The following is a 16,596-nucleotide window of genomic DNA, read 5'->3' as shown; positions in this document are numbered from 1 at the left end:
ACACCGCATAAAAGCACACCCAGACCTCTAACCTGCACAGTATATGTATCTCATATCCCACCCAAGGCGCTCAGGTTTTAAAGATAATATAAAGTTTTGGTACCTCAAAAGTTTCCCTGAATTTCCTTGTCTTAGTTTGTGTTTTAGGTTAAAGTACCTTTCATATAACTAACACTGTGAGACTTACTCGCCCAAAAGTGCTCTCATGACTTAGTAATCATGCAATTAACTGCGACCAGCAGCCCCATATGCATAGCGACCAGCAGCCCCATACGCATAGCGTAATGGGGCTTCGCATTGTAGTATTCAGGATCATGAAAGATTTAGTATCGCGGGTAAATATCAACTTAAAATCCAAAAATTTCTTCAATTTGAAGACTTACCAATTAAGTTGAAGTATTGAAAACAGGCTTCGGGCAACGTTTGGTTCTGCCAATAGTCCCTTTCTGTTCGAATTGATGACTGAGAGGACCGAGAGGACGTTGGGAGAGCTACATACACTGAATACTACGGCCAGCGCATTGGCACACATCACATGCGCACAAATTTCAAATCCATGAATGGATAAGATGTTTGTGTGCGCATGCGCTGGCCGTCAATTCAGTGTAGCTCTCCCAAGGTCCTCTCGACCGAGTCACATTCAGTCATCAATTCGAACAGAAAGGGACTATTGGCAAAACCAAACGTTGCCCGAAGCCTGTTTTCAATACTTCAACTTAACTGGTAAGTCTTCAAATTGAAGAAATTTTTGGATTTTAAGTTGATATTTACCCGCGATACTAAATCTGTCATGATGCTGAATGCTACAATGCGAAGCCCCATCTAGCTATGCGTATGGGGCTGCTGGTCACAGTTAGCTATGCGTATGGGGCTGCACGCTGCTGGTCGCAGTTGACATGCAATAATGGTTTCGTACAATACGTGTACTACCTCGCCGCCATACGGCGGCGGCTCTGGTACAAAACCATTATTGCATGATTACTAAGACATGAGAGCACTTTGGGGCGAGTAAGTCTCACAGTGCTATATGAAAGGTACTTTAACCTGAAACACAAATTAAGACAAGGAAATTCAGGGAAACTTTTGAGGTACCAAAACTTTATATTATCTTTAAGCTGGAAATTGCAGTGCACTGCACTCATTTTTACTGAAAAGCATTGAGAGTCAAGAGAAATAAGTTAGATATTCGCTGCAGAAAATGTTTACACTACAAAAGTGTATGTGGATGCAATCTGCTGCCATATTTCTCTGTGAACTGACATATATTTGTGTTTATTCACATTATGTTCTAATAAACAGCTAATAAACCATTTGATGTACATACTAAAGGATAAGTACTTGTACTATAACAATAACATTGCACTGGCTGGCTGTTTCCAAGCATGATTCTCCATTTGGGACACAAATGCTACATGACGCTCCAGGTACAGTGTACATTTGCCATTAACTTGGTGCAACTTCCAGCTACCGGTACATCACATCTTCACCACCATCATATCATCATCACCACCACCACCACATCATCATCACCACCACCACAAAATGAGATGACCACAGTACACCTTCAAGTTTGTGAATAAAAGAGCAGCAGGAGGAAATGTACTCGTAATCTACCTGTACAGACTGCAGCTGAAATTACCAGGGTATAGGATATCTTGGCCTACGACTGGGGAGAAATTTGCCCCTCATTTTCAGGTGTTTGAAATCAAAATGAATCTAGACATTAAAGTACCTGAGAAAAGAGCCTGCACGCACATGAAGAAGAAGAAGAAGAAAAAAAGAAGTAAAGTGCGGGGGTGTAATGTTTTCAGGCCAGGTAAAGCAAAATGAGAGGTACCTCGCCAACCATGAGAAATTTCATAGACACTCCTTCCCCCCCCCCCCCCCCCCCCAGGTTTCCTCTGCAGAAGACTACCCTGGGGGTGGTACACAGGAGTCTATCCCTGGTATATGCAAAATGCTCCAAGATCACAGGTACTCTGCACTGCTTCTATTCACAGCACAGGATTATTTTAGACACGATACCTGAGTTGACAAGTGTTAGGTCGATAGCACACCTGAAAATCCTACTGCAAGGGTCTGGGACTTCAGGAGCAGTCCATACACCTGTTGCATGAGGCATCATAGTTTACTCTCCCAGGCCAAGGAGAGAGTAAAAGACCTGGGAGATGATGATTACAAATTCATTAAGTATGCAATTTAGTCTCAGTCTGGATAAAACATGCGTCGGTATCCATGACAATGGCAGGTGAGTCGTGCTGCAAAGTTTGCAGGTGATAATGTTGGTTTGTTTGTTTGTTTGTTTGTTTGTTGTTGTTGTTGTTGTTGTGTGTTTTTTTAAGGTTTTGCAGGGAAGTGTGGTTAAAAAAACAAAACATTTACTATGTATGCTGATTAACCCAGTTTGGAAAGCCCCTGGTTGGCGTCTGGCTCTGAGAGGGGACACAAACAAGTAAGGGAAAGTTTGTCACTCCAAACACTTACGGTTCAGACGGAAAGGCAAAGTCTGAATCATCTGTGCTCGCACTGATGCTTCCTGCAGAGAGGGTAAAAACAAAGCATAGGGGACAGAGATACAATTAAAGAGGAAATTAACCCCCAAAATAAACTCTAAAAGAAAGACAGAACAATTTCTCTCCACAACGTTCCAAAAAAGACACAAATCGGACAAGAAATTAGGAAGATACGACATTATGAAAATTCACATTTCTTCAGAAAATATCTCTTAACCAGTTCTTATGAATATTCAAATGAGCAAGTTGGTAGTGATGGAATTCCATGACTTTCTGCCTTTATACATCAATGAACATTTGACAGTCTTTAGATGTTGTAATCAGGTGTCCTGAAATATCTTTGTAGCCTTTGTTTTGTTTGTGTGTTTTTTGACAACAAAAAAAGTTTATGTTGCCGTGGTCACTAATTGATAAGAAACTACAGAGATTGGTGCACAATAAGGCCAGCGCACACTACAAAGCTTTGCCACGATTCATTGGTCACACAACCTTAGGACTGGAAGTGTGATGCAACCAGCCTTGCCAGTTTCCAGTCGTGCGACTGGGTCCCAGTGCCGGTTGTTGTGATTTGGCGTGTCAAATTTTCATGGACCGATGGTGGACTTTCAGCCAATCACACTACAGTATCTGTACTGACTCCATTACTCAACTCACCTCTCCTGTGCATCTGTAGCATACTGGGAGTACTGGGCGCAAACGCAGACTTGGGGGTGACTGCTGGAGCGGCTGGCATACTGCTGCTTCCCACGCTGAAGTACAGCCCAGACCCACTCCTGATGGGGCTCAGCATGGGTGGAGGTGTGTAAGGGGGCGGGGTGTTGCTGTTGCTGTTGGTGCGGTACAGGACCCCAATCTCCCTTGGTGACCGCATCTGACTCTGGTAGGTGCTGGGCGTAATCCCTCCAGGGGTGACGGTGCTTGCCCACGACGGGATGAAGAGTGACGGAGGCCGGGACTTCTTCTTGGTTGGACTAGGCTGCACGGGAGGCGGGTCCCGGAAGACGTTATCTTTTGACCTGCTCTCATCCTCAATCTTCGGCAGTGACATGCTCTTTGCTGGCTGGATTTCAGGTTGCCTGGTCTGCCCCAGTTTCTCCGGGGAGTGCGAGATGTTTTCAGCCTCGAGTTTGGGAGGGCTCGGAGAGCGCATCAAGCTGGGTGAATTGGCGAGAAGTTCCTCCTTTGGGGGGAAAAAAGAGGGCTGGTTGGTATGATTCAGCACAGGCTTGCTGGCTATGGGAGCTCTTGCTGGAAAGGGCAAGACAGGCTGGATTCTGTCCATGGGAAGTGGTGTGGTGTGATGCATGGGGACGTGCTGAGGTGGTTGGGATGGGGGTTGGGGAATCTGGACGGGGGGCTTCTGCATGGCCTGCGATTGCGCCAAGCCCACAGCAGCGTGGGCGAGCGTCGTCAGTTCGTCTTCGTGCAGCATGGCGACAGACAAGTTCGGCAGGAAATGTGCCGGCTTGCCGCTCGTAACTGTCTGTGGTCTCGGATGCCTGTAGTCAGTCCATGAAGGCACGTGTGAGGTAGTTGTGTTGGTGTAGACTGATGACAGGTGCATGGTTGATGGCGGTGTTGAGGAGGGACCCACCATTCTTACAGGCAGTCTGTGCTGGCCCATAACTTGTGATCCCGGTACATGGACAAGCTGGGGGTGCGCATTCATGTTGTTGTTTGCATTAGGTTGCACTGCAGTCCGCGGTTGGCTGTTGCTTACTGCTGGAGGCGGTGTGTGCTTCTCAGCCGGCTTTGGAGCGGACACCACATCCCCGCGGGTATTGTTATAGCCGCCATGTAACCTCATGTGTCCATTTAATGCTGGCATACTTTTGAAAGTTCTCTTGCACACTGAACATTCCACAGTTATTCTCTCCTTCTCGTGCCTGGGGGGAAAAAATGACAAGCGAGGAAGAAATGAGACTGGTGGAAATATGCAAATATACAAGCATGTGACAGGTAGAGGGATGTGTATTACAAGAGCACACAATTAGTGGACAGAATGTAGATAGCAGAATGATTGTCACTTGTACATGATGCAAATACATGAATAATAGTAGTTTCTACATGACCATAGCCTCTAACAACAATGAATGATACATTACACTTTGCAGCATATATCCTGTGAGAGTTTCCCCAGGGCATGTAAGCTCTGGTGGAGCCTTGGTGTACAGACCCAATGACAAAGTGAATTCATGTAGTACGATCGTCTATGGTGCATGCAAACTGTACAAGGCATATGTTCATCCCACAAAATAATGTATCAACACTGCTTCTATCAAGCAAGACCAGAAAAGCTGCGCAGTTATCGTTCATCTGTGAAACAACAGGTTTATGGTTCCCTTCACAAGGACAGCTACGATTCCTGATTCAGAAAAATTGTTGACATAGTATGCATTTGTGACAGAGAGCACACATGAAACAGGATTTGTACAACATAAAATCTCACTGAGAACATCACGCTAGTACTGTGTTTCATCATGTTCTGGTGCTTTTATAAGGCTTCTCCACACATAATTTGCCACATATACACACAAAAACTGTATCAAGGTACAAATATTCCATATTCAGCCAGCTCATGTCACTCAAAGTTGACTTCAATAGTTTGTGTACAGGGTAGTGTGAAGGCTGCAATAGAAAAATTTGGGAGGTTCCTCCATGAGCAATACCTATAAAAAGGAAACTCTTTAAAAACATGGTCACGGCAGTCACATGGTAGATCACAACTAAAGGATTAAGAACATGAAGGCATAATTGTAATCCACAATATTTTGGTAAGTGTTTCATGAAAAGATCAGCAGCATACCCCCCAAAATTTGAATATCATTTGCAAAATGTCCTTCCAAATTGTGATCGAATTAGCAGGGCCAAGAACATGAACGTTACATGGAGTACCTGACTGGTCAACATTTCAAAGAATATGTTCTGAAAGCATCAAATTTTCAACATCAGTCAAGATGGTAGTAGATACAAAATAGTAACTTCAATGTTGTATATAAACACCTTTGGCTGCAGTCAGAATTCAAGTCAAACAAAAACATAAACGAATACATGCTGGACATAATCATTTACAGACTGGAATACAGTGACTAAAAAAATGTGTATCACTCATTTCCTCTCTCTCTATGACAGACGTACTAGGAAATAATAAAGATGTATCTTGCACTATGTTCATCAAGATTGTTACATAAGTCATAGCACTTACGGTCTTGTAACTTTGTTTGAAGAACCCAAGCTCTTGGAGCTCATACTGAGTTCACTGACACCCTGGTTATGGTAGCGAGCTGCACTCCCAGACTGGTTGGGCAGCATGCCATTCCCGCTGAGTCCCATCCCAGATGAAAGGCTCAAGCCCTGCACCCTGGGATTCGGCACTTGGATGGAGAGCTCCCGTGGTCCTCCAGGGAGGGCTGTTGTCATGCTGCCACCGCTGCCGCTCAGAATGGACTGTGCCACGCTGCTGGGCAGGTTGCCGCCAAACATTTGAGAGGCGTAGGTGTCGAGGCGGTAGATGGGCGGCATGTCCTGCGAGTTGATGGGGAGCTGGCCCTGCACGGGCGACTGGTCCTGGTTGCTCTGCACCCTCTGAGCAGCAAGCGCCAAGGACTGGAGCGCCGCGCTGGAACTGGACCCCTGGCTATCGGTGCTCGTGTCCTGGCTCGAGCCAGACTGGTTCAAGTCCTGGGGGTTGCCCAGTCCCAGGGCAAAGTCGGCACCCGGTGAGCCGCGCATCAGGGCCTGGTTCTGCCGACTGGCCTGGACTGCGGCAGCTTCCGCCGCCATGAGGTCGGGGTCCTTCTCGTCCCCGGTGTAGTTCATGTTGTCCTCCATCACGAGACCGGGGTGCTGCGACTCGAAATGCCTCCTCAGGGAGCGGATGTCACAGTAAGATTTGCCACAGTTGTCCACAGCGCATTCATATGGCTTCTTGCTGCGATGGGTCAACATATGACCAGTTCTAGCAAAGAGAACAAAAGAGAGAGGAGCCACAAAGGATTATACATCTATGAAGCACAACTTTGTTTTTTACAAAAATGTTCCAGGGAACTAACTGGGGAAAAAGACCTACATCCAATATCTATGACAAGCATGGTTACAGTGGTATGAAAATCTTTAGTACCTTTAAAATGATGACATTCAGCATCCTGATTTAAAAGTATGTCACATCCAAGAGTTTTTTCAGATACCACAGAATGATGCTGATATTAGGATGACTAGGAAACTATCCAAATACAGAATTCCCAACCTTTATGACTGAAAGAAAAAGAAGGGATGATTTGGCTCAAAAGTAGGTGAAAACAAAAGAGCAGTTCCCTTAGGAGTGTGAGGTAAAGTTATCAAGAAAGACAAGAAATTTCTATTGAAACAAGAGCTGGGAATGGTAAAAATTAAGATTGTTTTCTCCAAATTCAAAGTGGCCTGGAGGTCTGCAAATATGTAATTATTGAAAGCAAAGCTTGCCATGTCTTATTCTTATGATTCATTCTCAGGAGGGGGAAGAATAGTGGTATTCATACACAGATATTTCTTGGCTGAAACACTGAAAGAAAAGCTGAGATTTCATGCAATTTATCACCAGTGGTTACTTGTATGATTAGTGACTCTTCAGACAAACTTATAAAATTTGCCCAAGATTTTACAATTTTTGTTGGCAGTGATTTCTTGATAATCGGTCTCCAAATGATTCATCTGAATTCACAGGAAACTACAGCTTGACTGACACACTCAGACAAGTAGCACTAACTACATGACAAGATATTATAGGATATTCCGTATGATATATTAACAGATATTTCATAATCAACTTCAGAGAGAGAGAAAAAAAAAATAGCATGAAAACAAACAAAACACTGCATAACAGACGGCATCTGCATGTATGCAGCACCATACAAGAGTGCATACATCTGCACACTTGGGGCAGTACACCGTGTGGAGGGGATGAGGCTTCTTTCCACTCCAGACAAGTGAACTTCAAAAAGCAGGTACGGCACATACCGTATACATACGATCGCTTTCAGAGCGTGGAACCATCCAGGCAGGAACCTGGGAATGCAGCCCTGCATGAATTATGCAGTCTGAGCAACTTGCCCAGGGTCAGGGCCAGGTGAACGACACTTCTCACAAAGAAAGAAAAAAAAGATGGAGGGGGAGGGGATTTCACACTACCCATATCCAATACACCAGTTAAGAAAAATAGTCTCATAGGAGAGATAAGGTAGATATGCATTCCATGTAGAGCTTGTTACACTTCCCCCCCCCCCCCCCATGAACAGGCATCAATGTAGCAGACAGCAATATAGGAACAGAAGTCAACTGGAGGTCACGATCAAATTCAGCTTGGGTAAAGTAGAACCCAGGACAGCACAGTAATCCAGGCTGGGATTCTCTGATCTCTGAAATACTATGTCTTGAACAAACAAACGATGTCGGGAAAATTGAGTCGCACAAATCTTCTCCCTTTTCACCGCAGAGTCTACATGGACAGAGGCACATGTTTATTTTAAATCTTAAAATAGGAATGCAGGATGAGATATCATATGACAGTGTGAAACTCAGATCACACAGTGGGAACTCTTCAAATGAAGATTCCCTTCTGGAGTTTGTTAACACGTCTACGTTGCAAGAGTAAATACTTTCAGAACTCCAATTGTACCATAAAAATGAATGAAACCCCAAAACAAAACGCACACACACACACACGCACACACAAAACTTTAACCTGGCCTTTTCCAAAACACAACTTGTACATTGGTATCAGTGCAAGCAATGTTATCTATTATTTCAGCGTCTCCCTAAATGTATGGGTTCTACTCTGCATTATCTGAATGCACATCAACATGCTATCTCTGCTAGTCACGGTCGGTGCGGCACCATGGGACAGACAGGAGGTGAAGCTGATTTCAGCTGGAAGGTCTGCAGCAAGAAGTGCAGGTGACCCTACATACCTCCAGCACAATCTTCCCCGTCATTAACAAAACAGTTACGAGAATCGCAATCCTTCCCACAGACATGCAATATATTAAACAAAGGCTTTGCACATATTGTAAATGTTGTACCATGGAGCTATTTTTGGTAGCTCCATGGTTGTACACTGTATGCGATGGAACACATTTCAGGGGCTATTTCTCTCCAACTAAAATGTATCTCCAGAGACAATACGCTTGCATTTGTCATAATGTCGACCAAAGTCACCTTCATACTTCCATTTGCAATTACAATACTTATTCCCTAGATTCTTCCTATGAAATAGAGAGATGTTTCCTTAAGAAATCAGCTCTGCATAATCTCATTCCATTGCTCCGAGGTCTAACCAGGGAGGTGGGGTTGTCCTTGCCACCTTCCTTGTCCAACCATGGGAAATGTTGAGGGAGAGAGCTACAAAGAGTTATTGTTTACACACAATGGACTACAGCCTCTGCGGGGGCCACAGGCAGGCAGCAACCCCGGCCCATGCCAAGCTTCACATGGGGTAACGAGAACGCCACAACACTGGCAACTTGTGAGGAATACATAAATACTCCCCCCCCCCCCAAACATTTGCATGTGTTGATTTGAGGTTTTACTGGTATGATGTACTGGTATTGGAAACAAAACATGTTCAGGTTGATTTGAAAGAGCTATGGTATGCAACAACAGGAATCCTGAGTGAATGAGGCCCAAAGGTTTTTCCCAGGGTCCAAACTAGGTGCTGCCCGAGGGCAGCCAGCCATCCAGTAAGCTGTGCACACCAACTCTACATTTTGTCATACTTTGCACAATAGCCTTGTTCGAGTATGTACTATATATGCTTATGTGATAAGTACAAATGGCATAATACAATTGTAGGTATAAATGTGTGTGTGAAATAAGGATATCTGTTTACGTGTGTACTCTGTGAATGAATTGTTCTGATAGTAAGCAAACAATCAACGTTAGTGAAGGTGATGGGACAAACTATCACTTCCGAGGCGATCTGGATGTAGCTATCTTTCCGAAGCGCAGCTGAGGAAAGATAGCGTACACATTCAGATTGCCGAGGAAGTGATAGTTTGTCTCATTGCCTGAAACTACAAGTTGATTATATATGCTTTATACTCCACATCTAGGGTCCTAGATATTCCCATTTTATTCCACATCTGAAACCGTTTTAGCTGTCTTTACGTATCCTCAGGGCCTAGGCTATACGTAGTTTACTTTAGACGTATGCGCGTAAGATGACAAAACAACGAATTTGCTCCGCGCCCTGCGCGTGGCACCAAAATAAAAGTGCGTTGCACTGTGGTCTATCATTTGACCTGGGTCAAGTGATAGACCACAGTGCAATGTCACGCGTTAGGACTGTGTGGACTAAGAGATCAGCGAAACAAAATGACTATCATCATAGAGTGTAACAAACTTTTCTCAGGTGATGTGATGGGCAAAACTACGCTTTATCACGTGATCAGCTCTTGACCAATCCTATAGCAAGATTCTTAGTATGTGGAATATAATACTTTCTATCTTTGCAAAAAATGTCCATATCAGTGATGTGGCTGACATGACTTAAGGCTTCAAACAGACTCAATCTTTGTACACTTTTGGAATCAAAACAAACATTCAACTGCAAATAGCTGTCAACCCTCACCAGTACACACACACAGTCATACCCATGTACACTGTATTTACGATCTTTTTAAAAAATAAGAAAAATTGAGCAATATAAAAAAACTGAAGACATCTTAAGGTAAAAAACTAAGCCGAAATGAATGACTGTAAGAAATACTGGACAAAGGCCACAGGCTCATGGAGATCAGCCAATGAAATAGCCTCCCCCATCCCCACTGAAAGACCAGCAGGGTGCCTGCATTTGAGTAAAATCACAATGGATAGGACTGGTGAACTTGGGAGCAGCCTAGACAAGGTGGCTCAGTTCATGCCAGACCTCAGCTACAGTCTCTAACCAGCCGAACCAAATAAACACATCAGCGTATGGGGGAAGGTCAGAGTCTAGACAACGTGCACAAAATATGGCTGCAATCTTCCGAACTGCACTGTACACATCCTGTATCATTGAAGCTCAATGATTCCTCATTCATAGCATCTACCGTATATGATCATCCCTTTAAAAGAAAAAGAAAAAAAAATGTACCTTTTCATTCAAATAACAATTAAAAAACATTCTACATACATCTCCTGAAGTCCTGATGAGCTCTGATAAGTAATCACTGCTAACTAATGTATCAATTTTTCTATCAACTGAATTCACGAAAGCAAATGCCGTAACAAAGTATTTGAAGTCAGTATAAATAGTAAACAGATTTAAAGGGCTTCTTTGAAAATGGCAACGCTTTATCCTTGATGCTCAAATCAGTACCATGCATCTGGTGCTCATAATATTTTTACAATGTAGGCCTACATAATGTTGCAGATTCAATATCATACATTATATCACATGTAAAAATACCATTAAAGCTTGAGATAAAACTCCTTTAGACCTTGAAGGAATGCCCTACTTACTGAGTACACTGTAATGAACTAGTACAGTATTCCCTGACCTCAGACTTGTCAGAAGGCACTGGCACTAGTGGTTGAATTTATGATTGAGAACCACATTGACAGAATATAAAGATTGCAGTATTCCTCTTCAGGAGAGAGTTAAAGATTTTGATCTTGCACATATATGACATGGTGCATACCAATGTATTTGCTAATTTGTCACTTTTTGAATGCCAGTTGATTCACAAAATTTGCCGTAAGTGGTAAAAACACGGCAAATTACACTGCATATGCAGTACATTCCTATAAAAATCTGCATCTAAGGTAAGCTCACAGCCATGTTTTCACAGGAAATTTTAAAGAAGTTATGATAGTATAATCCTGATGTTTTGAAATGTTTTTCTCTCAGATGATGCAAAAGATATGACAAAGGAATACATTCATGGAAATATTATTAAGGTCTCACAACATACTGAAGTGCCATTCAGAGACTTTCTGGCAACCTTGACTTTTGTTGAGGATATTTAGGATCTTTGGAATATTTTCATGTTTGCCTACCACACCATCATGCACGATTCAATCCCACGCTCTATCAGTACATCCCAATGGATAAAATTAGAGGAGAAACTCCCCCCCCCCCCAGATCGGCCATACAAAGCTATCACAAGCCTTCCCTAGTGAAACATGTCTTCAATCAGCAATCTAAAAGTTCGTTGAACTTATTAACTCACGGGAGGGTTGAGCTGACTGATAAGCACTGTTTATAAACACAGGTGGTGTTCAACAAGGGGAAAGACACCCCCCCCCCTTCAAAAAAAAAAAAAAAGTACAAATTATTCACACAGCCATTAGGGAGATATCATAGCTTGTTATCGAGGTGAAATTGAGGTCTTGATTCTAAATAAGGAAACAGTAGCAAGGACAGAGTACAGAAGGGAAAAGAGAGAGAAAGAGAGTGGTAAAATAGAGAATGAGAAAGAGTGATAGAATAAATTTTTCAATTTTAGACATGATATCAATACTGACTGCCAGTACGCTGTGGTGCATCGAATAAGTCACCATATGGCTAGAAAGTGAAATTGGTATATAAACATGTTATCTCTCTTTTGTCCATTCTACCATTCTTGTTCTGCGGATGATTTCCATGACAGGTTGTACAGACTAACATGTATTCCCATTCTGAATCACCACTGCTGTCGTGACTACCTGTATTCAAAACTTTACAGAGTGTAGATAACTTCTCGCGTCCTGTGACTATCAGCAGACACAATGCCCCATTACCATGACGTGTTGTGGCGTGACATCAATACTGGCAGATATCCCGAAAAAGCACTATAATGGCAACGACTTACAGCAGTGGACATGATGAGAATGCAAGCAGCTAGATGATACGATACCGAGATCAACAAAGCCACCCCTGCACGTGCTCATCATATGCAAGTATGGCCTTGTGCAAGAACTTTGCACGCTGTAAGCCGATACTCTGCCAGGTTATTGGCTCCTGAAACAACTCATCTCAAACACAAGGGAAGAGCTGCTTATAAAGCATACCAGACCTACCCCCTTAAAAAAAAAGGGGGGGGGGGGGAGAGAATAACAAAAATAAATGTACAAAAAATAATGCCCAAACTTATTTGTACTGCAAAAGCAAAGTGACCAGTATTACTCAATTTGAGGACTCTATGGAACAGTGTAGATGCTAACAACAAGGTTGTGAGAAAGCCATGTACAAATAACAGAAGTATTCTGAAGAAAACGGTGAGCAGTGCAATCATATCTATCTTTCTTTTTTTTTTTAAAGTGGAAAATGGAGCAAAGGAAATGGGATTCTTTTTTTGTTTTTTTTTTTAAACTGAAACTCTTCCCACAAACTACAATCACTCTGAGAAATTGCTACTACATGTAGGTTCTCTGAAAGGAGATAACGACATACCATGTAATGTAATGAACAGATACATTTTATTCATCCGTATTCATTTTGATCTGGTTTTGCTTCTTAATAAAAATCTCCAGCAATTAACACAAGTAGCCTACCAGGCACATGTTATGTCTGTACTGCATGTGCAAACATGTCTACATATTTGTATTGAATACAATGCATACATACAGGCTTCTCCTTTTAATAGCTTCATATGTTTTAGTTACAGGCATACATACAAAGAGTATGGCAACAAGCTCATGTACATGTATTTCATCATCTTCAATTAAGATTCAAGAGATAATCAAAACTTCGACAGCATCAATATTCAGCAATGAGATGACTTTTCAACAAACTATCAGTTACCCTTTGAAAGACCACCACTTAAAGGACAAGTTCACCTTCACTAACAAAAGGGTTGAGAGAATGTAGCAATATTAGTAGAACACATCATTGAAAGTTTGAGGAAAATCGAACAATCTGTTCAAAAGTTATGAATTTTTGAAGTTTTTGTGCAGTCACCACTGGATGAGAAGACTACTGCAGTGTATGATGTCACATGCATACAACAATATAAGGAAAATATGAAGAGAATTTCACAAAATTTCATCTTTTGAAAAAAGTACACATTCCCTTGACCCGTTACTGACATATATGGGTAATATCATTCCCACTGCCTTTAGAAAGAGGCAAGTCGAGTGCTCTTTTATTATGTGAAAAAAGTGAAAATACATGTATGTTGAATTTTCTTTACATTTTCTTTATACTGTTGTACTCATATGACATCACGAGCCTTAGAAGTCTCCTCATCCAGCGGTTCCAACACAAAAATTTTAAAAATTCATAACTTTTGCATCGATTGTCCAATTTTCCTAAAACTTTCATCGATGTGTTCTACTAATATTGCTGCATTCTCTCAATCCTTATGTTTATGAAGGTGAACTTGTCCTTTAAAGATGCTAGCGACACACTTCATAGTCACATTGCCTATGACACTCACTGAGTTAAACTGCACGAGTGACCATGTTGTAACTTCAGAAGATGGAACTGCCGACTCTAACGTCAATGCAGCGATATAATGAATACATGAAACACCACATTTATTAACAAGTTGCAAGAGCAGTGTCCATTTGCACTACCCTTGAGTCTTCACAAACGCCTGTGGCTGTGAAATATAAAAGCGCAGAAGACGTATGCTCACTAATAATTCATGATGGGACAATACGAAAGAGTAAATGAACAGACCTTGATGTATAATACAGAACATAATTTACATGTTAGATCTACGTTTGTATCTCTTCTAAATGCAGCTGTACATTGTACACTAAGCGTGTACATTGGTGTGTTCATTGGTATATCATTATGGTGGGATACGGTTCACGGTGACACAGGGCATTAATTGTACGCTCACTGTCTCTGCATTCCCTTGAGACAAGCAACCTATACAGCGCATATTTGCCATGCTAAATGTCACTGCACCAGCGCATACTGAATGAACTGGCCCAAAAGGACGTGTACAGAGAGCACGCAAATTTTAATCATTGCCTGGATCCATGTTACAGAATGATCTCATACACGGTCTTACCTGTACGGAAAGGTCAACCATGGAAAACAACACACACAGTCTTTGTATGTATGTGAGTATAACAGTCAGATTGGCTAAACCACTGAATTACAAACAAATGTAATATTATGCAAATACAAAGACTAGCTGTATCTAACATGGTTAAAGACATTGTTCAACATTGTTGTGGCTCAGTCTAAAATAATGGCAAACTCTGCTGTAGAGAATGATATTTGAATGGAGGAAATAAGCATGCAAATAGACAAATGTTTCAAAAATTATGTTGCTGAGTGACTATGAAGATATCTTCATCCAAATTACCATGCTAATAATCTGCTAATAAAATACTTTGCTTTTACACAACTGTGGGCTTTTTAGTATCAGATTAGCATCAGGAAGGCACTCTTTGCACCGAAATCTCGTATTATGGCTTATTGATGTTGTTCGTTGGTTTTTTGGTTTTTTTTTTCGAATTAGTAATATGCAATAACATAAGGCATAGTTATCACTCTTGACCAAAGATATTGATGATGTCTTTGTTGCCCATCAGATTTTGTGTGTCTGTGTTTCAAAAGCTTTCGCAAGAGCAGAAACACCATTACATCAGTTGGCATGTACAAGTATAATGGTACTTGCAGTATATGTACATCTGGGCTATTCAGGACATGTGAATTCATTCAACAGGATCAAATGCATGTTGTCCCCTTGTATCCCACAAACAGGACATCCGTTTGTAAACACATGGGTTGCAGCAGCCTACCCAGAAATGTAGGGTAATTCAAGCCAGGTCAGGTGGGCAAGTCCCGAGTACAGCGGTAGTCTCCCGTTCCAAGCCCCATGACCTCATACCATCTCCCCCTAAAGCCTTACTCATTGTGCAAGCTTATGTTTGACGTCACTGTGACCTCATTATTGCACCACACAGCGTCCGCTGAGCCAGCATGGCTTGTGCAGTAGTAGACTTTCCTCCTTTCCTACAGGCAATTATCATATTAGCATCTATCTCACTGATCTCCTGGCCTCCCCACCCCTAACTCCCCACCCCCACCCCCAATAATTGGTGTAGTACAACTCTTTTTGTTAGGGATACAAGAAAGACTCGAATACATCAACTATATCCAAGTCATGTCGAAAGAAGACATGATCAGAGTAAAAACAAAGGACATTAAATAAGCACAGTGCAATAACAGTAAGGTCAGCAATCTCTTCTTTCTGTCACTCTCCCCCTCTCCCCCTCAACCCCCCCCCCCCATCTCTCAATATGAAAAGTGACCTCAGAAAATTGGTGCGCAACCTCGCCAAAAGCCGTCACTTCCTATTCTTGGAAACCAGCACCGCCCACGCACAGCCGAGCAGGCCACCATGCTGCCTGTTTACCGCATACATTACCATGATCCCTGGAACAAACCGTTGGCTCCTTTCTGGCTTTGTACTGCATGAAACCTCGTTTCATGCCATGTCTGGGGTTTTGAAATATACAAAGCTACAGACTTGATGCCCTAATACAAGTCAAACATTTTATGTCTACCCAGCCATGTCTAAATAAAACATTCTTATATTGGCAGTAGCACATTTCTGTAGACTACTACACACTGACACTATTTTTACAGCTTTTGATGGAATAATCACTTCCATTAGTAACTGTAATCAATTTCCAGTACTGAATAAACATCAAAACATTTATGATTATATGTGTCTACGCCACATGCACAGAATTGCACTGAGACTATTTTGTTCTTACGGGCGCGCAAACCAAGTTTTGTTGATTGAATGAGTGGTGCATGTATTGTGAATAACCACTTTTCTTTAATCTCTTCCTGTGAAAATATGGTCGAAATTAGTCAAATTGTTCTATTCCCATGCTATGCTAACTTTTTATAAACAAACAAAAAATTAAAAAAATAATGCCTCTGGCTCCACTTCATGGCAGAGGCATAAAAATATAAAGACAGCCTACATCACAACTTTGGGGAAAATTCTAAGCTTTGTGTCTTGATTAGAATATTGCTGAAGCCTTATGCAAGATGACCAAAAACAAAATCTGTCATCTCATTCCGTTTTGTGGGGTGTTTGGACTCTACACACTACGTAAGAACCCTTTTCGGGTGAAAATTACTTTGCAAAATAGAGAAATGCCGTTACTTTCA

General features: G+C 42.0%; 1 protein-coding gene across 3 annotated transcripts in view; it reads right to left on the bottom strand.

Moving 5' to 3' along the window:
- Positions 1 to 16,596, bottom strand: part of LOC140235322 (uncharacterized) — a 147,022-nt gene that overhangs the window by 23,538 nt on the left and 106,888 nt on the right. For all 3 annotated transcript variants that reach the window (XM_072315350.1, XM_072315359.1, XM_072315367.1), the window contains 3 exons: positions 5,719 to 6,471; positions 3,168 to 4,399; positions 2,485 to 2,536 (listed from right to left, as the gene is read on the bottom strand). In XM_072315350.1, the coding sequence (XP_072171451.1) occupies positions 2,485 to 2,536; positions 3,168 to 4,399; positions 5,719 to 6,471 (2,037 nt within the window). The remainder of the gene's footprint in view (positions 1 to 2,484; positions 2,537 to 3,167; positions 4,400 to 5,718; positions 6,472 to 16,596) is intronic.

Source organism: Diadema setosum, chromosome 1 (genome assembly GCF_964275005.1).
Source record: "Diadema setosum chromosome 1, eeDiaSeto1, whole genome shotgun sequence".
Taxonomy (NCBI): Eukaryota; Metazoa; Echinodermata; class Echinoidea; order Diadematoida; family Diadematidae; genus Diadema; species Diadema setosum.
Note: the sequence above shows the minus strand (reverse complement) of the source record. Positions and strands in the feature narration are given on the sequence as shown.